Source organism: Schistocerca nitens, chromosome 1 (assembly GCF_023898315.1).
Source record: "Schistocerca nitens isolate TAMUIC-IGC-003100 chromosome 1, iqSchNite1.1, whole genome shotgun sequence".
Lineage (NCBI taxonomy): Eukaryota > Metazoa > Arthropoda > Insecta > Orthoptera > Acrididae > Schistocerca > Schistocerca nitens.
In genome coordinates, this window is record NC_064614.1 from 748,328,014 (window position 1) to 748,352,067 (window position 24,054).

General features: G+C 37.8%; 1 protein-coding gene across 1 annotated transcript in view; it reads right to left on the bottom strand.

The window, feature by feature from the left end:
- The window catches only part of LOC126198490 (esterase FE4-like), a 75,179-nt gene extending 53,448 nt beyond the window's left edge, over positions 1 to 21,731 (bottom strand). The window contains exons 1-3 of the mRNA XM_049934901.1: positions 21,708 to 21,731; positions 21,501 to 21,564; positions 20,769 to 20,917 (exon numbers count right to left, since the gene is read on the bottom strand). Of these exons, the coding sequence (XP_049790858.1) occupies positions 20,769 to 20,917; positions 21,501 to 21,564; positions 21,708 to 21,731 (237 nt within the window). The remainder of the gene's footprint in view (positions 1 to 20,768; positions 20,918 to 21,500; positions 21,565 to 21,707) is intronic.
- Between the last annotated feature and the right edge of the window lie 2,323 nt (positions 21,732 to 24,054).

Sequence of the window (24,054 nt, forward strand, 5' to 3'; positions counted from 1 at the left end):
TCTAAATTATGGAAAAATTTTATTGAAGATACAAGAATAATACATATTTTGATTTTACTGATTTGATGTTACTGACTTCGAGGATATGATGAACAGCCTACAGCACTCATCCACTGGTTTTGCACCTTATGAGGTAATGTTTAATAGAAGACCTGCAAACTTGATTTCTTAGAATGTTGATTTCCCACCTTGTCAAACTATGACACCCCAGGAAAGGCAGACAGCTGTTAGGAACACTATCAAAACACAAGGAGAGGTAAGAAAATGGAGACATGATGCAAGAAGTAAAGGAGCACAGTTCCGGACAGGAGATCTGGTTTTAGTAAAAACACAGGAAATAAAGAAATTTTTTGACATCTATATAAGCCCCTTTGAAATCAGGGAAAACCCGCACCCTAATGCCTATAGGCTAATCTACCCCAAATCCAAGAAGTTATTTGGACAGCGCAATGTTACAGAGTTAAAACTCTACAAACATGACCCACAAAATAGTCATTAATAAGTAAAATTCTGCTCGTAAAGAACTAGTTGACTGGCCCAACTATATCCTTTATTGTTCTATCATTCGAAGAAAACTTCCTGTCAAAATGTGGTACTATGTCAGCTAAAAGTATGAAGTAGATTTTGTGTTAATGTGAATTATGTTTGTACTGATTTCTCTTTGTTCTGTAATATACCCATTTATTAAATTTGGTATGAGATCAGTGTGTCAGACTATGAACCATTCTACTGTTTCATAGTAATGTTTCTTAACAGCAGCCAAAGTTAATGATGTGCATACTTTTAAATAGTAAGGTATGAATAATGATTAATTGTGTGTAAGAAAACAAAACCTCATCATTTGTAAGCTACGTCAGATGGAACATTATTTAATGGATAAAGCAAACTGGTGGTACTTGTCAGATTATGAGAGTGTGCATTGAAAGACCAGGTATGTTGTAGTGTGTTAAAAATATGGAGGGTAGTCATGATATTTAATTATGTGAATTAAGAATGTGTTGAGGTTTAGAGCATTATGGAGACAGTTGTTGATGTGTTATATTTGAAACTCTTGTGATGGATTGAAGGTTATGTGATACTAATTTTGAGGTTTATATTGTGGGAGAATATTTTGTAATAGTTTAGGTAATTTAATGTTAAAGTGAATGAAGAGATGTTAGGAATTTATCCCATGCTCTGTTACACAATTTGAAATAATTTCTATTCATGACAGTATGCTATTTGAGCACAGGAGAGTAAATCAAAATGAAACACTGTTTAATAATGATGCGCAGTTGAGATATAAATACTAACAATCTTACACAATGTAAGTGTAGAGTTTGTCATAATTTGACCTATAAAGCTGACATAGATGTACAATGTGAGGATATTTCAATGATAGAAACACAATCATATAAGGAATGTCTCAGCTACCTTATTATAAAGGAAACATTAAATCATAAATATGTAAACCAGTCTGACTCAGAAAATACAGTACTGAGCACATATAATTGAATTTTCACTGGATTCACCATGTGATTACATTCATCACATATACATGAATTTTCCCTTAGAGACAACCATTTAAAATTGTGTATAAGTATTGCATTATTTTGAACTATGTCTATTTTATGTATGTGGTTAAAAGACCCTGTTTATAATATAATAATGATTTCTTTAGATTTAATGGTTGTTTTGGGCAAAAGCCATGCCTTAAGGTATTTTATCGAAACACGTATGTTAAAAGGTTGTGAGAGATGCCTTCATTCCACAGTTCACTTAATATATTCTAAAGAAACCACTGACAATGTTTTCTGCTATCAGAAGAGTGAGTTTAACTAAGAAGCATTAAGTCAGTATTGAAGTAAACTTGAGTTTATACATATACTATTTAAGTCCATTGCAATTCTCACTCAATACAGCCAATGTAACCTTCAAATTGTGTATATATATATATATATATATATATATATATATATATATATATATATATATATATATATATATATATATATATATATATATATATATATATAAACTAAGATCCCTTGGATAACCAATTTTATAACTAACTTTCAGAACTGGAAATTTTATTATGATGTGTGTATTAGATATATTTTGTTCCATGTCTATACTATAGTTAGGGATACAGTCAGACTCACACCCCTCTTAAAAAACTTTGTCTATACATGACAAAACTCCCTCCAAAAATTAATGCTATAATGGACATTTCAGATAAGAGATGAAGACAGCATAATACTGAAGGCTGAGAAGGAAATGTGAAAATACGTTTACAAATTACCATGGACAGCCAGTATTGGGACACTGTGTGAGCAAGGTGGTGATCGTCCAATGGACATTTATCAAGAGACGAGAAGGCATTGATAAGTACCATATGTGAACTACTGCAATGAAAATTGAATACTGTGTAATCAAAGACTCAAATGGAGAAAAAAATCCTCCAGCGATAACTGTTTAAGATGGCATCAGTAACAGCATTGTGTGATAGTTTCTCTAAAGAAAACAGTAATTCTAAAGTAATCATGTGTGTAATCTGTAATTCAAATGTGCAAAATGGTTTCAGACTTTGCTTAGATTCACAAGTATGGATACATTCTACGTGTGTAGATGCAAAAACTGTGTTTTCATGTAAATGTGATCAGGGAAGTTGTAACGGATTTAACGCCATGTTAGTCGCTTACGCTACCGGATGTGAAATTAATGTGTTACAAAGTGTGTTGTATGAATTGCAAAGTGCTAAAAAAACAATAAAAGTCCTAAAAGCAAAGCTTCGTGAATGTGAATTGAATGGAGTATCATCACTTAACACAAACTTCGAAATCTACAGCACATCTATTCTTCCAAAAACGAGTGTAAATTTTAAAAAATACAAACTACAAGCAACTAAAAAGATCGCTGTACAAAACAGATACAATGCTCGGGAAATATGTGGCGAAATAAAATCTTGCGGAGAGAGAGTGGAAGCAGTAAGTGTCGTGAGAACTAAAAGTAAACAAGCCTCCGAAAAGTTCGTTACACCTAACATACAAGCAACTGTTAACAGAAACCTCGAGCGAAAACTTAACAACTCAGCCCATAATGTGCTCAAAACGTTAAAATCTGTTAATAATATAATACATAGAGGCTGTGAAAAGAAAGAAGATCGTATAATAGACTGCAAAACTTCGGAAGACTTGAGCACAACAAATAATGCTTTTACTGTACATATACTTGCCGACAGTCTCGGAAAAAGACTGGCAGAAACCCTATATCACTCAGGATGCAGTGTTACTTGTGTAATAAAACCTGATGCTCCACTGAAAGAGATCGTCAACAACTGTGAAAATCTGAGTATCAAGATAAAAGAAAAATGATTGTGTTCTAATCCTAGGGGACGGAGTAGACGTCCGCTGCAATGATGTATTATCAGCAAGACGAGCGCTAAGAGAGACGCTCGAAAAGCTCAAAAATGTACATGTGATGGTAACCAGCATTCCATACGATTTTTTTAAGAAATCTCGTGTTAACGAAGAAATAAAAAAAACTAACAGACTGCTTTACAAAATAACAAAGTGCTACCCAAATTCAACATTTGTCCAGTTAGAGTTCAGAAAACAACATTTCATAAACAGTGGAGATCTCCTAAATAGAGCAGGACAACTGTATGTCTGTGCTCAAATTATGAAAACAATAAATAATTTCAATGATCAACACAAACTGCCTGGTATCCTCACCATAGCAGCAACTGAGCAAATGGAAATTTGCAAGGAAACGTCTAAGAGGAGAGAGATACCTAACATACCGGTACCAGTATCTGAAGGAGTGGTAGAATATGGGGTACCAGCAGAAATGTCAGGAACATCCAGCAGAGTTGAGGAAACAATTTCTTCAGATGAGAAAGCCTACAAACCTAGTGTAAACTCATGTGCACATGAAACCTCCAAGGATGAAGCTGTCAGCACATTTGACACACTTAATGCTTCATGCTCACTTGTAACTAGGACTGCAACCACACCAACAGCCAAGAACCATTCAATTAGATCCAGAAACTCATCAGCTGCTCTGCAGACATCTCAAAGGAAGAGCCTCAGGATAAGAAGAGCTGCTGTGCATAGTGACTATTTTTTATGGGACCTTCGCAATTTGAAGAAGAAGAAAAGGCAGAATTTTTACAGTGTCAGCAACAAGAAAGTACAAAGGTAAATAGTGCAGCAAATCCACTACATGAAACTTTAACAGTTGTATACCAAAATGTGCAAGGACTAGAAAGTAAATTAGCTGAAATAGAAGTTCTATTAACTGACTATCTAAAAGACATTAACATACTATGCATAAGTGAGTACTGGGTAAAAGAAATGCAAGCGTCTAGCATAATTATTCCAAATTTTGAAATGATTAGCAAATTTTGTAGAATCAACCATAAAGGGGGTGGGACATGTATTTATGTTAGGACAGGGGTAGAATCAAAAGAAATTAAATGTAACCTAAAATGCATAGAAAAAGATTTTGAATACAGTATATGTGAGCTAACCAAATTAAAAATTACTATTGTGTGTTTGTACCGATCACCACTGGGCAACTTTGCCATTTTTATAGAAAACCTTGAGAGACTGCTGAATGAACTTAAACATAATGTAATTGTTCTTGGTGATTTTAATGTTAACTTTAAGAATGATTGTAGTAAACAACAGCAACTGTGCAATCTGTTTTTGTGACATAATATGATGGCAACTGTAAATGAAGTTACCAGATGCGGAAATATGTCTGAAACTATAATAGATCAAGTATTTATAAACAAGGACAAGTGTGAATATAACACTGAAGTAATTGACACTGGTTTCTCGGATCACAAGGGTATCAAATTGAGTTTAAATGTCACATCTTACAAGGACCCTGTTATCAATAACAATTACAGAGAAAGGAGATTTATAAATGATGACAGCATAAGAATTTTTAATTACATTCTGGAAAATAACAACTGGGGTAGTGAATCAAGTGGTGATGTCAACAGAAAGTTTGACTCATTCCTTGAAAGCTACAAACACTGCTTCGATGTTGCCTTTCCTATAAAAAGAGTCAAAACTAAACATAAAACCAAAACATGGGTTACACAGGGGATTAGAAAGTCATCAGACACTCTCAGAAAGTTAAATAAATCAGCCAGGAAGAATGTAGTACTGAAAGCACATGTGAAACATTATAGAAGCCTGTACAAGAAAGAAATAATTGCAGCTAAGAAGCTTGATAATGATACCTATATTGAGAAAGGTAACAACAAAATGAAGTCAACTTGGGAGGTAATAAATAAAAATATAGGTAGACACAAAAGAGAAGATAACAGCTTTGTCATTAAAAGTGGGGGTAAAACTGTTAAGGACCCACTTCAGATTGCCAACATATTTAATGAACATTTCACAAATATAGCCATAAATTTAATTAAAACTAAATGCAATTCCAATAGCAAGGTAAAAATCCCCATGAATGACATGACAATGTTCCTTTAACCAGTAACTGATTCAGAGGTACTAAATGCTATAAATAAGTTAAAAAATAAAATGTCATGTGGGTGTGATGGGATTCCTGACAAAGTCATTAAGCAAAGTGCAAGAAACATAGCCTTGCATCTCACTGAAATTATAAATGAATCTTTTAAGACAGGGGTGTTTCCATCAAAACTTAAAATGTCTACTATAAAGCCACTTTACAAGAATGGTGATAAATATGATGTTAGTAACTTTAGGCCTTTATCAATGTTGTCAGGTTTCTCAAAAATAATAGAAAGGATAATGTATCAGAGACTATACAAATTTCTTACTAAGAATAGAATATTGGTTAATGCGCAAAATTGTTTCCGTAAAAATAAATCAACTGAAACAGCTATCTTCAATTTTTTGCAACTTGTTCTAAATTCCATAAACAGAAAGGAATTAAATTGTGGATTGTTTTTAGACTTATCAAAGGCCTTTGATGTCATCGACCATAAGTTACTGCTTAGGAAGTTATATGCCTATGGGATACGTGGAGTTGCCCACAAATGGTTTGAATCATATCTGTCAGACAGGTATCAGAAGTTGGAGATAAGCCAGGCAGATAGGACATATTCATCAAGATTCGAGAGAGTTTCATATGGAGTACCCCAGGGATCTGTATTAGGGCCATTACTGTTTTTTAATATTTATCAATGACCTACCAAGTCAACTATCTGAAGCGGAGGCAGTACTGTTTGCTGATGATACAAGTTTGTTTGTTAAAGCAAACAGTGAAGCTGACTTACAGGAAAAAGTCACATTAGCAACAGACGAAGCAGACAGATGGTTTAATGAAAACAGACTCATTGTGAATGCCAAAAAAACGATGTGGATCAACTTCAGACATATTACAAATAAAATAAAAACTAACCTTACAGTAGAACTGGGTAAGTGTAAGATTGAACAAGCATCATACACTAAATTCTTGGGAGTATGGTTTGACGAACACTTAAGATGGGAAAAGCATGTAATATCATTGAACAAAAAATTAAATCAAACATGTTATATACTTAGAATGCTTAAAAGCTCATGTAATATTAAAACAGTGTTATGTGTTTATTTCTCATTCATGCACAGTTTATTAAGATACGGCGTACAGTTTTGGGGGAACATCAGTCTAACAAAACACTCATTTAGACTACAAAAGAAGGCAGTCAGAATAATAAAAGGTATAGGATATAGAGACTCTTGTAGGCAAGCTTTCAAAGAATTAAAAATCATGACACTGCCATCTTTATACATATATGAAAGCATATGTTTCTTAAAAGAACACGAGGAATTTTCTACATTAAACAGAGACTTTCACAACTACGAAACAAGGAATAGGAATGATTTCCACAGAGAAATTCATAAAACAGCTATGTATCACAAAAGCGTACTATACCAACCCAAAATCCTCTACAGTACTCTCCCCAAAGAACTAAAAATAATAGCAAAACTGTACATACAGTATTTAAAAGAGAATTAAAAAACATGTTATTGAGCAATAGTTTTTACAGTATTGAAGAGTTTATGAATCGTTGACAATAAAAGCGCAGTTAATATTTCCCTGACATAATAAATATGTGTAATTGCTCACATTTAAATACTTGCTGTTTCTATGAAAGTGTGAAACAGTGTTAATGTAAGAATGTAAATAATCTTTGATGTGAGAATCACTAACTTTTTTTTTGTACGTTGTTATCCTACTTGTATATTTTTATGTTAATGTTCTAAAAGTTCTATTAAAATTGTAATGTCTAAGTGACAAGTAAATTCAATTACAAATTTTCATGTATATGTATTTTAAATTGTAATGTTTATTGATAAGTCCTATATCATTTCGATGATGTACTACAAGGACGCTAATAAATTGAATTGAATTGAATTTAAATTTGTGAGTTTGAAGAGCCTTAAACCACATGTTAAAACTTCTGCATGAGTTCAATTGTAAAAGTTTGGGGCTTATCTGACCTATTGCGCAGCCTTTTGATCATGATACAATTTAATTAAGAAATATTTAAAAAGACTAATTTGTGTGGAATAATTTTAAGTAATATCCTTGTTATATTGTACTCCACCAGATCTTTACTGGAGGAAACAGTTTTGCAGGTCTTAGGACATATTAATCAATGGGGAAGTTAAGGTTTTCACGAAGTGCTTATGTTCCATAGTGACACACAATCCCATGCATGGCAGGCATGGATCTATGTGTGTGTGTGTGTGGGGGGGGATTATAGCAGAACGTAAAATGAAGTATGTCTGTAATTTCTTTATGTGTAATATTTTATGTAAATATTGCCTTTGACTGCGAGTTTAATAACTAGAGACTGTTATCTTTGGTCATGCGGGAAGGAAGTGGATCTTTGGGAGAGGTGGTTGGCGGTCTTTTTATCTGGAGCGTGCGTTTTAGGAGGTGGTGATACAGATGTGGTGGAAAACAATGTCTCATTTTATATTAGTGTAAAAGTGTTAAATGTGAATAAATGAATTAAATAATGACGTGCAAAACTAATGTAACGCTTGCTCTCTAGAAATCAAAATACCACGTTGCCCTACAAACCAGTTAGTCTCATCCAAACACAAAGGAAACCATGGGAACCTCGCAGTGGAATCACCTCCAGACTTTACAAAGACAACAACGCAGCCATCAATACAAGAGTTAAGTACTAGACTGTTCATACATGTTAATGACCTCTGACTATAAATTTGAATCTCCTGTCATTCCTGAAGTCACCGTGTGGACAAAAGAGTAGGACAACTTACAGACTGTGGAAATTTTAGGAAGAGGTCTGTTATAACACCCTTCTGATCCCGCCAAACACAGAGCATTGTGTTCTTTCCAAAGTGATTTGGTCTTTCAGTGGATGTCGATGGTTTGCCTGGATTCACCCGTGATTTACAATGCTTAGGATTCTCAAAACATATCCATTTTTCATTACCTGTCACTATTCGATGAAGAAACGACTTTCTTTTGTATCTAGTGAGCAGCATTTCAAAGTGGTCTTTCAATTTGCTTGCTGTCTTTCATTCAGTTCGTTTTCCCTTTTTCTGCACCTATCCCATAGCTTTCAAACGAAGAGAAATGGCTTTCTGAATCACATTCAATTGTTCCGCAAGTTCCTGTTGAGTCTGAGTATCATCTTCATCCAATAAGGTCTGCAAATCATTGTCTTCAAACTTTTTCAGTGGTTTCCAGCACTCGTCATTTCTCACATCAAAATCAACAATTTTGAGTTTTTGAACCACTCAAAACACTGTGTTTTCCCAAGAGCATGTTTGCTGAAAACTTCGACAAGCATTCAATGTGATTCTGCAGCAGTTTTCTTCAAATGATAACAGAAAACCAATGCTGTCCACAAACTGTAGTTCATAGGCACAAAACTCGACATGTTTACAGGTTTGAATCAGATACTGATGTATGTAACTTGGGTTGTGTTGACTTTCATCATCAGCCATTACAGGAAGCAGATGATGCTGAAGACATGGTCTCACAGACCCTACACTGATGGCTAGCACCATCTACAGGGAAATTCCAATTTTACACTTCTACACCTGGTATGTACAGCTAGAGAGGCATCATGGCTCCATATTTCTGCAGGGGACTTCCAGGAACTTGCTGAGTCCATGTCATGTCAAGTTGCTGCCCTATGCCAGGTAAAAGGAGGTCTGACACAATGTTAGTTGGTATCACATTTTTTTGCCAACTCAGTGTTTGTTCATAGAGAGAGTTGACAAGGATTTGTTAGAGATGGCTAGGTACAAACCCACATGCTTCTTCAGGTAGGTGGACAATGCCTTTATGATCTGGCCTCATGGTAGGGAAGGGCTTGATGAGTTTCTGGAACATCTTACTGAAGACCAGCCAATTATTACGTTCAGCATAAAACTGAGAAAGGATGGTCAGTTTCCATTTCTGGATGTACTCATCAAAAGGTGAGCAGACGGGCTGTTTGGCCACAGTGTATATTGTGATCCTGTACACTGATGTATACACTGATTTATATGTGCAAGCCAGCAGCTGTCAACCATCCAGTTCAGAAGAAAGAAGTTATGAAGACATTAGTCCATAGGACACACACTTAGTCAGACCCAGATACTTTGGAAGTAGAAACAGAGTATCTAAAATGGGTTCTGCAAGAATGGATACACAGCCAGACAGATTCAGAAAGCCTTAGGACAAGCCTCTCTGCCATCTAGAGGAAGAGCAAGATGAGGCAAAGACGGTGGTGTACCTGCCTTATGCGGGATCTGTTTATGACAAAATCAGCAGGATTATAAAGAAGCATATTATCATGTGTGTGTTCTGTCCATGTATCAAAATAAGAGGACTACTGAGAAATGAGAAAGATGACCTGGGACTACAAAAACCAAGAATTTATAATATAACTTGCCCATGAGGCATGCTGTACATTGGCCAAATAGCTAGGACAGTGGACATCAAATGCAAAGAACATCAGAGGTACACATAACTAAGACGGAAAATAAATAAGCCATTGCCAAGTACCATCTGGAACTCTATCATTCTATGAACTATGATGAAACAAAGGTTCTTGAATAGGCCCCAAGATACTGGTGGAGTGCTATAAGAGTGTCTACAGAAATTAAGGTGAAGGAAAATCTCATCACTTGTCATACTGGGTACCAGCTCAGTTGAGACTGGCATGCTGCATTGGAGTTACTGAAAATGCAGCAGGGGCATCAGCACACACCACAACAAGAAGAACTGAGTGTGTGGTCATGGGGAATGAACCACAGACAGAACATTATGTGCACTAGACTGAAGATGGAATGTCATAGGATGCTTCAAGTAGGAGCAGACCACACAGGGAACACCTAGAACTGCACTAGACTGAAACCAGAACACCACCATGGGTACAGGTACAATGGACCGAAGGCAAAACACCACCTCTTGAGCTGGCACATTGGACCAAAGAGGGAATGCCTAAGAACATTTCTCATGGGAGCAAACTGCAGAGGGAACACCTGGAACTACACTGAACCAAAAATGGAATGCCTGTGCGTGGACAGATGCACTGGATCAAAGACGGAATGCCAGCACTCAGTCTGGTGCACTGGACCAAAGAGGGAATGCCTTAGGCAGTTGCTAGCGGGAGCAGACTGCAAATGAAATACCTGAAACTGGCCGTGGAGGGGGAAGGACATGTAAGTTCTAGACCAATTCCACTCAATGAACAGTTGCAGGTGGCACCTGATGAAGATAATGATTCATGTGAAATATTGTGCTTGAACAATGCTGTTATATGGTAGACGTCATAAGGCACCGTACAGTGCATGGTGGAGAATACACTGCACCACTACTAGTCATTTCCTTTCCTGTTCCACTTGTAAACAGAATGAAGAAAAAACGACTGTCAATATGCTTCCATATGAGCCATAATTTCTCTATCTGATCATCATGGTCCTTATGTGAATGTGCATTAGCAGCAGTAGAATTTTCCTATAGTCACTTCTCTAAACTTTCTCAATAGTGTTCCTTGAAAAGAACATTGCCTTCCTTTCATTGAATTCCCATTTGAGTTCCTGATGCATCTCTATAATACTAGTGTGTTATTCAAACCTACTGGTAACAAATCTAGCAGACCGCCTGTGAATTGCTTTGATGTCTTCCTTCAATCCAACCTGGTGTGGATCCCTAACACTCATGTACTACTCTAGAAGTGGTTGCACTAGTGTCCTATACATAGTACCCTTTACAGATGAATCATACTTTTCTAAAATTCTCCTGATATACTGAAGTCAACCATCCACCTTCCCTACTACAATCCTTAATTGCTTACTCCATTTCATATCGCTCTGCAACATTACACCTAGATATTTAATTAATATGACTGTATCCAGCAGCACACTGGTACTGCTGTATTTTATCACTGTGGGCCTGTTTTCCCTACTAATTTGCATTAAATTACATTTTTCTACATTAGAGCTAGCAACCATTCAACCCACCTATTAGAAATTTTGTCTAAGTCATCTTGTATCCTTCCACAGTGACTCAATGACAACATCTTCAAGTACACCACAGCATCGTAGCAAACCACTGCAGAGTCTCACCATGTCTGCCAGATCATTTATGTATACAGAAAATAACAGTGGTCCTCACACACTTCTCCAGAGCACTCCTGATGATACCCTTGTCTTTGATGAACACTTGCCATCAAGGACAATGCACTGTGTTCTGTTACTTATGAAGTCTTCAAGCCAATCACATATCTGGGAATCTATTCCATACACTCATTACTTCATTAACAGTCAGCAGTTGGGCACTGTGTTACATGTTTTCAGAAAACTAGAAACATGGAATCTGCTTGTTGCCTTGTTCAGGGTTGGGCACGAAAGCTGCTCGCATGGTTGCCCTTGGGCACCGTGAGCCGCAAGGGCAATGTTAAGCAGCTGTAAGGGCATGTAGTGCAGGTCGCAGAGCTGTGCAATGTGGCTGCCCGCTTGGGTATGCACACAATACTGGGGGCAACCGTGCCGAATATTGACAAACTAATGTACATAGTGCAGATGGAGTACACATATGTCCGAGGTTGTTTCATGCGTATGTGGTGTCCATGAACTTGGCACCGGTAGACAGTTTTTGGGAGGCCAGTCATATGTGGCACAACATGCGTGTATGGGATGTATGTGTAAATCGTGCTTATCCGAAATTCATGTATCCTGTGCCATGCAATGGTTGGCCATATACGTACGAAACACAGTTTCAAACCATTTAACATGTTCTACTTTCATGGCCACAAATAGGATGTAGACGTAAACAATTAAGAAATTAACACATTTGTATTGTAAATGCTATGTTATATTCACACAGACCTGTGTAGTTAGGAGGAGGGGTACTACATATGAATAGGACAGAGGCATTAATTTACATCATCCTGGATGTTTTTAATATGATTTTGAACTAGCATCTCTATATTTTGTGTGAAATTACTAGTCATTGTGCGCAATGCACCAGTTAGATGAACATCAGTAAGACTGCTCCTAAGCTTCGATTTTGTCAGTTTCATTATGGAGAAAACACTTTGGCACAAGTACACTCCTGGAAATGGAAAAAAGAACACATTGACACCGGTGTGTCAGACCCACCATACTTACTCCGGACACTGCGAGAGGGCTGTACAAGCAATGATCACACGCACGGCACAGCGGACACACCAGGAACCGCGGTGTTGGCCGTCGAATGGCGCTAGCTGCGCAGCATTTGTGCACCGCCGCCGTCAGTGTCAGCCAGTTTGCCGTGGCATACGGAGCTCCATCGCAGGCTTTAACACTGGTAGCATGCCGCGACAGCGTGGACGTGAACCGTATGTGCAGTTGACGGACTTTGAGCAAGGGCGTATAGTGGGCATGCGGGAGACCGGGTGGACGTACCGCCGAATTGCTCAACACGTGGGGCATTAGGTCTCCACAGTACATCGATGTTGTCGCCAGTGGTTGGCGGAAGGTGAACGTGCCCGTCGACCTGGGACCGGCGCAGCGACGCACGGATGCACGCCAAGACCGTAGGATCCTACGCAGTGCCGTAGGGGACCGCACCGCCACTTCCCAGCAAATTAGGGACACTGTTGCTCCTGGGGTATCGGCGAGGACCATTCGCAACCATCTCCATGAAGCTGGGCTACGGTCCCGCACACCGTTAGGCCATCTTCCGCTCACGCCCCAACATCGTGCAGCCCGCCTCCAGTGGTGTCGCGACAGGCGTGAATGGAGGGACGAATGGAGACGTGTCGTCTTCAGCGATGAGAGTCGCTTCTGCCTTGGTGCCAATGATGGTCGTATGCGTGTTTGGCGCCATGCAGGTGAGCGCCACAGTCAGGACTGCATACGACCGAGGCACACAGGGCCAACACCCGGCATCATGGTGTGGGGAGCGATCTCCTACACTGGCCGTACACCACTGGTGATCGTCGAGGGGACACTGAATAGTGCACGGTACATCCAAACCGTCATCGAACCCATCGTTCTACCATTCCTAGACCGGCAAGGGAACTTGCTGTTCCAACAGGACAATGCACGTCCGCATGTATCCCGTGCCACCCAACATGCTCTAGAAGGTGTAAGTCAACTACCCTGGCCAGCAAGATCTCCGGATCTGTCCCCCATTGAGCATGTTTGGGACTGGATGAAGCGTCGTCTCACGCGGTCTGCACGTCCAGCACGAACGCTGGTCCAACTGAGGCGCCAGGTGGAAATGGCATGGCAAGCCATTCCACAGGACTACATCCAGCATCTCTACGATCGTCTCCATGGGAGAATAGCAGCCGGCATTGCTGCGAAAGGTGGATATACACTGTACTAGTGCCGACATTGTGCATGCTCTGTTGCCTGTGTCTATGTGCCTGTGGTTCTGTCAGTGTGATCATGTGATGTATCTGACCCCAGGAATGTGTCAATAAAGTTTCCCCTTCCTGGGACAATGAATTCACGGTGTTCTTATTTCAATTTCCAGGAGTGTATATTGTTCCAAAAAAACTATACACACAAGCAGCTATTTTAAATAACAATGGAAAGTGTTCACGTGGGAAATATTTGTAGAAGCTTTCCAAGGTTTCTGCAGTGTGAAACTTCTCCTTCAGCACATGATTGCACTGAAAGTCAATGAGTTCCAACTGAATTTAAGAAGGCACATTTTCAATGTTAACTGCAAAAGCAGTCGCAAAATGGTTGACATCACATTCCAGTCAATTTAAGTCCTCGAAGCTACTATCAAAAATGCCTTCAAGAGTCTGTAGCACCATTACAAACCCATCAAAACTTTCTTTGAGCCTCTCCTGTTCCAAATGGTTTTCAGTAACAACTAGTGCAATGCTTTCTGGGCACACAACTGTTGTGGCAGCAACAAAACATTCTTTCACAAATTCTCCATTGCTGAAGGGCTGATCTGTTTTAGCTATTTTAAGAGCTACATCATAGCTTACTGTCATCACTGCATCATTGTGGATGATGAGGTTTTTGTCTTGTAAATACATACAGATGAAGGTAAAAGTGACAGTAATAATGTGAATCAGTGTCATAATTATTAACATGTATACATATGTCTTTCTCCTTTTTCTGCTTCAGTTCGATAAGTTTGGCTTTTCTTTCTTCATTATTCAAACCGACTCTGTCCTTCTTGTGAAGCAGTTGATAATGTCACTTCACATTGTACTTCTTCTGTGAAGACAATGTTGCATTGCAAATGAAACACTGAGGCCTGCTTTATTGTTCTAAGAAAAATGTACTCTTCTTCCCACTGTGAATTAACGACTATGGGTTCAAAGGACTTTTGTTTCAACAATCTTAGCTCCTCTTCAGCTATTTTCCATTCACTAGTTCTGTTTTATCACAAACACCAAATGCAATGTCTACACAGACAATAGAAACGACGGGGAGTAAATGGAGCGTGTGGCTCCGTGCAGAGCAGTGACGTACTTGACTAGGTGAGTAGATGGTGGGAGTACTGCTGGCCGGCAGAGTGGATGAGAGCCATGGACAGGCCACGTGGGCATTTGCAAGTGCCCACACTCATGAAACGTTATTTACACAGCCCTGCCTTATATCCACAGTTCACAGGATACCATGTGAGGAAAGGACAAACTGAGATTCACATGAGCTATTCTTTCTAAAACCACGCTGATTTATGGACAGAAGCTTTTCTGTGCCAAGGAAATTTACTATCTTTGAACTGAAAATATTTTCAAGAATTTTGCAGCAGACCAATGTTAAGGATACTGGTCTGTAATTTTGAAGGCCCGTTCTTTCAGCCTTCTTATATACAGGAGTTATCTGTGATTTTTTCCAGCCACTTGGAACTTTGTGCTGGGAGAGAGAGACTCCCGATAAAGCAAGCTAAGTAAGGAGCCAATGCCATAGGGTACTCTTTGTAAAACCAAATTGGGATTCCATTCAGACATGACAGCTTATCTTCTTTCAATCTTTCAGTTGTTTCTCTATGTCAGGAATGCTTATTACAATGACCTCCATACAGGAGTCTGCACAATGCTTAAAATACAGCATGTTTATATGATTCCACTGTGTGAATGATTTATTAAATGCAAATTTTAAAACTTTCATTTTCTTTTTGCTATCTTCAACTGCCACACCAGACTCATCAATGAATGATTGGACAGAAACCTCAGACCTGCTAAATGATTTTCAGTAGGATCAGAATTTTCTTGGGTTCTCAGGAAGATATTTTGCTAAGGTATAAAGATGGTAGTTGTTTTATGCTTCATGTACTGACTTTTTTACAGCCACACAAAATTCTACAACTTTTCCCTGTAGTCATTTGCACTTTATATTCTGAACTGAGTTCTTCCTCAGCATTTTCTAAATTTCATTACTAAACCATGGTGCTTCTTTTCCATCCTTTATCCACTTACACAGTACATACTCCTACAGAGTATTATTTACAATCCATTTAAACACAGTCAATATGATGACATCATGGCCACTAATCACCATCCCTCAACTGAAGTCATTGATAAGGTCAGGCTTGTTTTTAGCTATGCATTCCCCATATGTGTGGGCTGTCTAACTAGCTACTCAAGACGGTGATTGGATAATGTGTTCACAAGTACTTTGCAAGACTGTCTCTACCCTCTACAATGAATCCATAGATTTCCCAGTCTACACTCAGCAGGTTAAAGTCACCTCCAACTAATATTGCATGATATGGATATTTCTGCATGACTGACCATACTCTTTCTTTGAATGTTTCTAAAACTGTCACAAGCAGAATCAGGTGGCCAGTAAAAAAATCTAACAATTAACTCAATTTTGTCTAGATCTGTTACACCTAACTAGATAACATCACTGTCACACTCAAATTCAACCTCAATAGAGATAATATTTTAGTGAACTGCAATGATCACTCCCCCTCCTATGGCATGTAATCTGCCTCTCTGATACACATTTGATGAATTGCTAAATGTATGTGAGCTTTCTACTTTGTGTTTCAGCTAGCTCTCAGTCTCAAGAATAATTTGAGGGTGAAAGATTTCCTAGAGTGCAGTAAATTCAGGAACTATGCTACGAACATGTCAACAATTCACTGATAAAAGTTTGACAGTAAAAGTGTTATAATTCTGAGCACAGTCTGATTACATTATATGTGTGTCATATGCCAAGTGTTCATCAGAGTACATCAAACTACCACCTAGCCTAAAAAGGCCCCATGTATACTCCACATGTACTCTGCTACCCGAGTAGCTGTGTAGTGCACCACTGACCTATCCAATTCCCCATAGCACTCAGAAAAACACCAAGTGGTGTGAGTAGACACATCTGTAGCACTGTGGGAAAGACATGCCAGCATGCTTAAACACACCCATAACATACAGCTGGTCCTATGATATGCAGAACTACTAGGGGTAAACCAAATAAAAAATGATTCACCACAGAAAGTAAAAAAGCAAGAGATGAACTGACTGAATTCTTTGAAACATATCAGAATGGAAAAGGTCTGGTCAATCATGAGGCTTACAAGTATAAGAAGAAAGCATACACTAGGATGATAAGAGAAGCAAAGGCCAGCCACCAAAAATTTGAAATACAATATTCTTTTAACATGTATAAAACAGTCTGGAAAACAGAAAAGAATCACATGCCTTGAAAGATATAAATATAGCACTGAAAAGAGAAGGGAATGAAGTGACTGATCCACAATAAGTGTGCAATACTTTCAACCAGCACTATATAGCTATAGTGTAGAAACTTCTCAAAAGAACATATCAGTACCAAAAAGAATGGAGAGTCCCAAAAAGGTAGTGAAGGGTTTATACCTCCTTCCTACAGATGAATTGGAAATTCTTAAAAGAATTGGAGCAGTAGAAATAAAAATACAGGTCTGGATGGCATCTCAGTGAACACTGTGCTAGATATCTTGCTAAACCTCTAGCATTACTGATAAATTTAGTAATGAAGCAAGGAGTATTTCCAAAATGTTTAAAGATGAGTAAAGTTGTGTCAGTATTCAAAGGAGGGGATAAAGGAGACCCCAGAAACTATAGGCCCATAATGATTACACCTGTTCTGCCTAAAATGATAGAAACCATGATTAAAGATAGATTTATAAACTTCATAAACAAGCATAACATCTTAAATGAGGCACAACAGATTTAGAAAGGGTAGATCCACCAAGACTGCAGCAACAAACTTCATAACACACATCAGTGAGGCATTGGATCATCAAAAGAAAATACCTAGTGTCTATGTAGACTTTTCAAAAGCTTCTGACAGTGGCTCTTCTACAGAAACTGGCATGTTATGGCATAAGAAGGAAAGCTGCTGATATTATAAAAACTTGTTGAAAACAGACAACAGTTTGTGGAAATAAAACATAAATCTGGAAATACAGAGAGAAATGTCTACTCTGATTTTCTGCAGGCAAAATATGGAGTAGCTCAGGGTTCAATACTACAACCTCTGCTCTTTATATTAAATATAAATGATATGTTCACTGCTGTAAATGAAAAAGTGATCATGTATGCCAATGACACAACTTTACCAATATGGAGTGCCTCAGTGAAGGAGTTGGAAAAAAGAGCCAGAGTGAACTTGTAAATGGCAGAAAGGCATTTTACAGAAAATAACTTATTAATCAACAGGAAGAAGACTATGTGTACAAATTCCAAAACAAACAGAACAAGTTTCTGGGTATAGATGTGGAAAAATTTCTGATATGGGAAAAACACATTGACAGGATCTGTTCCAAAATAAGTACAAACATATTTTTAATGAAAAAAATATGCTACACAGTGGACATAGGAAACCTTGCTTAAAATGTACTATGGACTTATTTTCCCATACATATTGTACTGCATTCCAATATGGAGTGGTGGAGCAGATGTACATATCCAAAGAATCCTAAAACTTCAAAAGAAAGCCATTACATGCATAGCTAAACTGTCACCTCAGGAAAAAATTTCAAGCCCTTTTTTGTACGTTTGCATGATCACACAAATACCCAAAAGGATCTTGAAATGTTGTGTGATGTGGTTGGTGTTTGTGAGGGTATTTGCTTTGATATAGCCATGCTCCCTCTTTACCATTTCCATGTGCTTGGCCGCACACAAACACCATCTCAGATTGTTCCTGACATGAATACCAGGCCATCCTGCTGCTTACTGTATGCTGCATCAGTCACACAGCCTGAAACACACAAGGAATGCATGGCATGTGGCCAGAAGAATTGTCATTCATCAGCGCCATCTATTGTGGCAACGATGCATTTCCAGAGACATGTTCATAGGACCTTCTTTCCTCCATTTTCAGTCAGGAACCTGTCCCTGCAGTTTGTCAGTTTTATTAATGTTCGCACTGTATTGCACAATTTTCATAAATTCTGTGATGGTGTTTTCAAGTAAATAATTTGTAAAAATAATAAAAATGTGCTTTTTAAAAATTTTTAGTGATAATACAGATAGCTCGAGCAGAGAAGATATTACCTATGATTATATCAGCTGTGTCTGGTAATATAACAAGGAAGTTAGCATTCTGTGACTTTCCAAATTAGAAAAAAAATTTTAAGCAAAAAAATCAAAATTTTTGTATTTTCTTCTTAAATTCGTAAGTTAAAAGAGAGTTCATAAGAGTGTGTGTCAACTAAATTTCAACATATAAAGAGGAGCTTTAAAGCAAAACATGTCAGGTGTCTAGTACTTTTGGTTTATTAGTTATATTTTTTTAGTTCTCTGCTTACAAAATACACTTTTTAAAGGACTATACCATTAACAAAAACCAAGAGAAAATGAAAATATTTTAATTATTACACATATATGATATAGTGGTCTATGATATATTTTTACCAGAGAAATTCATGATCATGAATCGACATGTCCTGTATGATGTGAGATGTAATTGCCCAGATGCAATCGCGTTGCACATTATGACACAGTTTGAGTTTTGTTAGTGGCAGCTGCTTCAGGGAAGGTGTGTTGATACAGTTTGGTGTGAAGATGACCTTCTGAATGGAATACTTCAAGATTAAGTGTATACAAACAACCAGAAGGCTTTGAAGATAATACGCACAGAGTATGTCTCTTGGAATGGAGTCATTAAGGACTCAGAGAAGCACTGTGCTCCTGGAACTAATGTTTTATGGGAGTCATGAATAAAGCAGTGCTGCACATCCTTGTTTATCATAAATACAATGAAAATAGACTTTATGTAGCAATTTACATTGATGAAGATATAATTGTTGGCAATGACAAAGAAGAAATTACTGCTTCTCTGAGCACCTTAAAATATGAATTCGATATAACAGCGGGAACCCTTGACAATTTCCTTGGCTTAAAAATAAAGCAAAATGAATATGGAGTGACTATGTTAAGTCAAGAAAGATACATGAAAAATATTGGAAAGATTTTCAATGGCAGATTCCAACACGGTTTCAACTCAAGTTGGATATGAAGAAAATGATCATGATGAAGCATTTTCGTCCTCTATCCCCTACCATGAGGCAACTGGATGTCTTATGTGCTTTAAAATTGGCAAAGACCCTGAATATCATCATCAATCAAAACATATAGAGGTCTGACATTTTTATGTTTATGAAAGATTTCTGAATGGTGAAATCATATTGGAATATATAGATGGAAAGAACCAGTTAAGTGATCTTCTGACAAAGCCACTTAAGTGGATTTGATTTAATTTGCTGTGAGCATAGACTGGCATGCTCTTTATTTGTTTATTTGACTGATATTTTATTTTTCCTTTTGGAAGAAAAATGTTTTTGCATTCATTGCAAAACATTTGCCTATGCTTTGGTATTTTTTTGAAATATTCTTGTTTTTATACAATTTCTTTGTATCCTGAAAAAATATACCATTCATGAATAAAATGTGTTGTTCAGTCTTAGTAATTTACAATGTTATTTACTTCAGATCCAACCTAAGAATCTAATTTCATGGACAAATGAGGAGTGTAAACATCCAACATAATTTAGCACCTTTTTTACAAAAATTAAAATAAATACAACAAAAGTGGTTTAGTATTGAATTTCTGTAACAAATAACACTATCTGCATATTTTGAAGAAAGTCTGTGATGGGCAGTTGATGTCAGCATGGCAATAAATATTACATAAGTTTTCCAAACATGTACATTTACTCTCCTAAGTCTTACGCTAAAACTGCTGCTCTGCTTCTGATATAACATTTTTCTGTTGACAACTTTGACAATCTATACACAAGTGAGTTTTATGGTGTGGGTTGCACAAGAACAAAAAATGCACCTGTAGATATACTTGAATAAAACATAAAGAAACCATTTTCACTGATACCTTGAATCGAAGTTGACCAAGTGGAGGTTCAGCGTAAGGAATACCAATGAAGCCTGCAAACTGCCTTCCATAATAGGCAAAGTCATAAATTCCTCTTATTTTTCCATCAGATATTTGGACCATGGGTCGTTGACCAAACACAGATTTTCCTATGCATAAAATACAGATAAATAGTAACAGTAACATAATCACAAGTATTGGTTTATCACTGTGTCATACAATAGGGGAACACATATATATAGACAGAGAAGACATTAGTCCCACCAGATTGTGACATCAGCTGATAAGTGATCAGGCAGAAGGTGCCCCAAATGTGTTTCTAATTAGTTTGATAATGGCCTCCACATTACAGCACAGGAGTGACACAATGGCAGCAACTGTGTGGTTAAAACTGTGCCCCTATAATTCAACATTCTATGCTGCATCACATTAACAGCAATTTATACTCATTCATACAGGGTTTTAGGAGAATGTTCTTGCCAGTCTTAATTTTCAGTAGTGGTAAAAGACATTTGGTTAGGGAGGGGAGGGGGTTTACAAAGGAAATTAAATGACTGTACAGCAATAATTATTATGCATATAACAGATACAAATACAGAAATGAGATGCAGCAAATATTCAGATATGCTTGCCAGTGGTCCAGTTTTAGCTTTGGGTGGCAATGAAAAAGGTAAATATTTCAGAAGTTTATATCAAGTGAGTCCACACTGATGGCTCAAAAGAGTTGTAGACCAACACACAGTTTTCCATGTACAAGGGTCACTACAAAAGAAATCCACATCATTTCAACAAGGGACTGAAAAAGGAGTATGGAGATAACACTCTTGATTGAAATACTGATAGTCACTGTGCAAATAGATTGTCTGGTGAAACTGGGAACACAGCAGACTAAGTACAGACTGGGTACACATCAGTAGACTAAGTCCAGTTCAAGCTCACACTGCTACTGGTGCCAGAGTGCATAAGTAATTTTTTTTTGTTTAAAACATGGGAGAAATAAGGAAAGGAGATAATGAATTTTTATTGTCTATAATAGAACATACAGTCACCAGTAATCTTTATTTTACAATTGTTGTTCCCCACTTTGGCCCATAAAAATAGATACTCATCTGCATTCGGCTTTTTCTTTCTTCTTGTAGACAAAGTAAATGGCTTGTCTGGCACCAAAGTCCCGTATGTAACCTTAGCAAGCAGTCCTGTACTCTCAGCTATACTCCATGTCTTCCAAGCCAAACTGCCTCCAAATACAGCAGAAACATCACATGTGAACTGCATTCATAGTCCACGAAAAACATTTGGACCACCCATTAATTACTGTTTATTAAAATGTCCAGCCAGGTCAATCTCTATTGCTCTCAGTCACATACACAGGAACACTGTGATGCCAACAATGATGATACCCATGTCGCAAAGGCATTGCTGAGGGACATTTACAGCAATGCCTTTGCGACGTGGGTATCATCGTTGTTGGCGTCGCAGTGTTCCTGTGTATAAGTCATTGAGACAATAAAAATTCCTTATCTCCTTTCCTTATCTCTCCCATGTTCATTCCTGACACTATGTAACCTTAAAAAAACTTCATGTTCGAATGTGCCACATTTGACAAATTTGACAGAAGCATGATGTTTCACTCTTGCATAATAACATCAGGCCACATGTTGGTGATAAAACCACAACCTAGATCACAAAACTAGGGTGGACAACACTGAAACACTCATTCTAAAGTGCTGATCTGGCACCAAGTGATTGCCACATCTTCAGTAAACTGAAGGAATCCCTTCAAAGTATGAGATTTGAAGACAATGACTCCCTTGTGAAGGCTGCTAAATGGTGGGCCATACATGCTGATCCTGATGTCTGCCACACAAGTATAAAGGCCTTAGTTCCATGGTGCCACAAGGCAGCTTAAAGAAATGGAGTTTGTGTAGAAAAATGAAATTCTATCTCTCAAAAATATAATAACACACTGTGAAATATCAAACGTGTAGAAATTAATTAGATGTTAAAAAAAAAAAAAATCGTGAATTTTTTTTTGGAAGTGATCTTCACATTTCTCTTTCTTATTGCGATCCACCCAACATGTTAAGCTTCAGCGTAAAGCTATCTAATTGGTATAGCAATAACAAAGCATTATTCTGCTACAACAGAATGGGAATAAAAAGTTATTGTTGTTGTTGTGGTTATTGTAATTGTTAAGGGATGACTTATCTCATCAGAGAATTAATCAATGTGGAAATTATATGTTCTATTTGGGGGCATTTCATTATACTGGCAGGGCGAACTCATCCTGTCTATGACACATGATAAAACATGAGCTAAGCAAGTATTGCACTAAAGTTGTGATTAGATTCTGGAATTCCTAACAGATAGAACTCAACATATTGTTCTTAATGGGAGGAAATAGACAGGGGTACCAAGTAAAAGTAACTTTGGGAGTGCCCCAAGGAAGTTTTATAGTGGAGTTACTTACAATATGTGTAGTGACATGCAGCAGACCACAGCGATGTCAGGTAGACAGCTAAGCTGTTGACAGGGTCCATGCATTAGCTGCCAGGAGCACTGTAATCGGGTTATCCTTGCTACAGTGCAAAGTTCTATGGCTATTAATTACTGTGTTTTAATTCTCATTTGTGTTAGTATGTAACAGATTCTCTGTGAATTGTTCTACATATGAATGTGTAAGATTGTTCTGAATAAAACACTGTCTCAGGATGCTGCATTATGTTTCATATCTGTTCTCACTGTATAGAATTCATCATACATGTTAAGTTCACAAATCAATCAACAGCTTGGGTAGCAGTGACCCCAGCATGACACAGTTAGAGAAAATAAAATCAGCAATACAGAAGCATCATAATGAATTTCCAAGAAGCAGGAAATTGCGAAATGGATGGCACACCCACAGTATCCAGACCTGCAGTGGGGCTACCGCCATTTTGCCCACACACCCCAGCATTATGGTATGTGCAGACAGAGGCAAGTTTTCTCTGCACTGGAGTGATAAAAGATTTCACCAAATTTACACTGGGATTGGCTCATTAGATTATTGTTATGCAGCAAAGGAGTAAATGTAAAACTCTCACCTCCAGATATGGAGGAATATGGAAAGCTTGAGGTCAAGTTAATTTGTAGAGAGGCCGCTTCACAAGAAGAACAAAATGGTTCAAATGGCTCTGAGCACTATGGGACTCAACTGCTGAGGTCATTAGTCCCCTAGAACTTAGAACTAGTTAAACCTAACTAACCTAATGACATCACACACATCCATGCCCGAGGCAGGATTCGA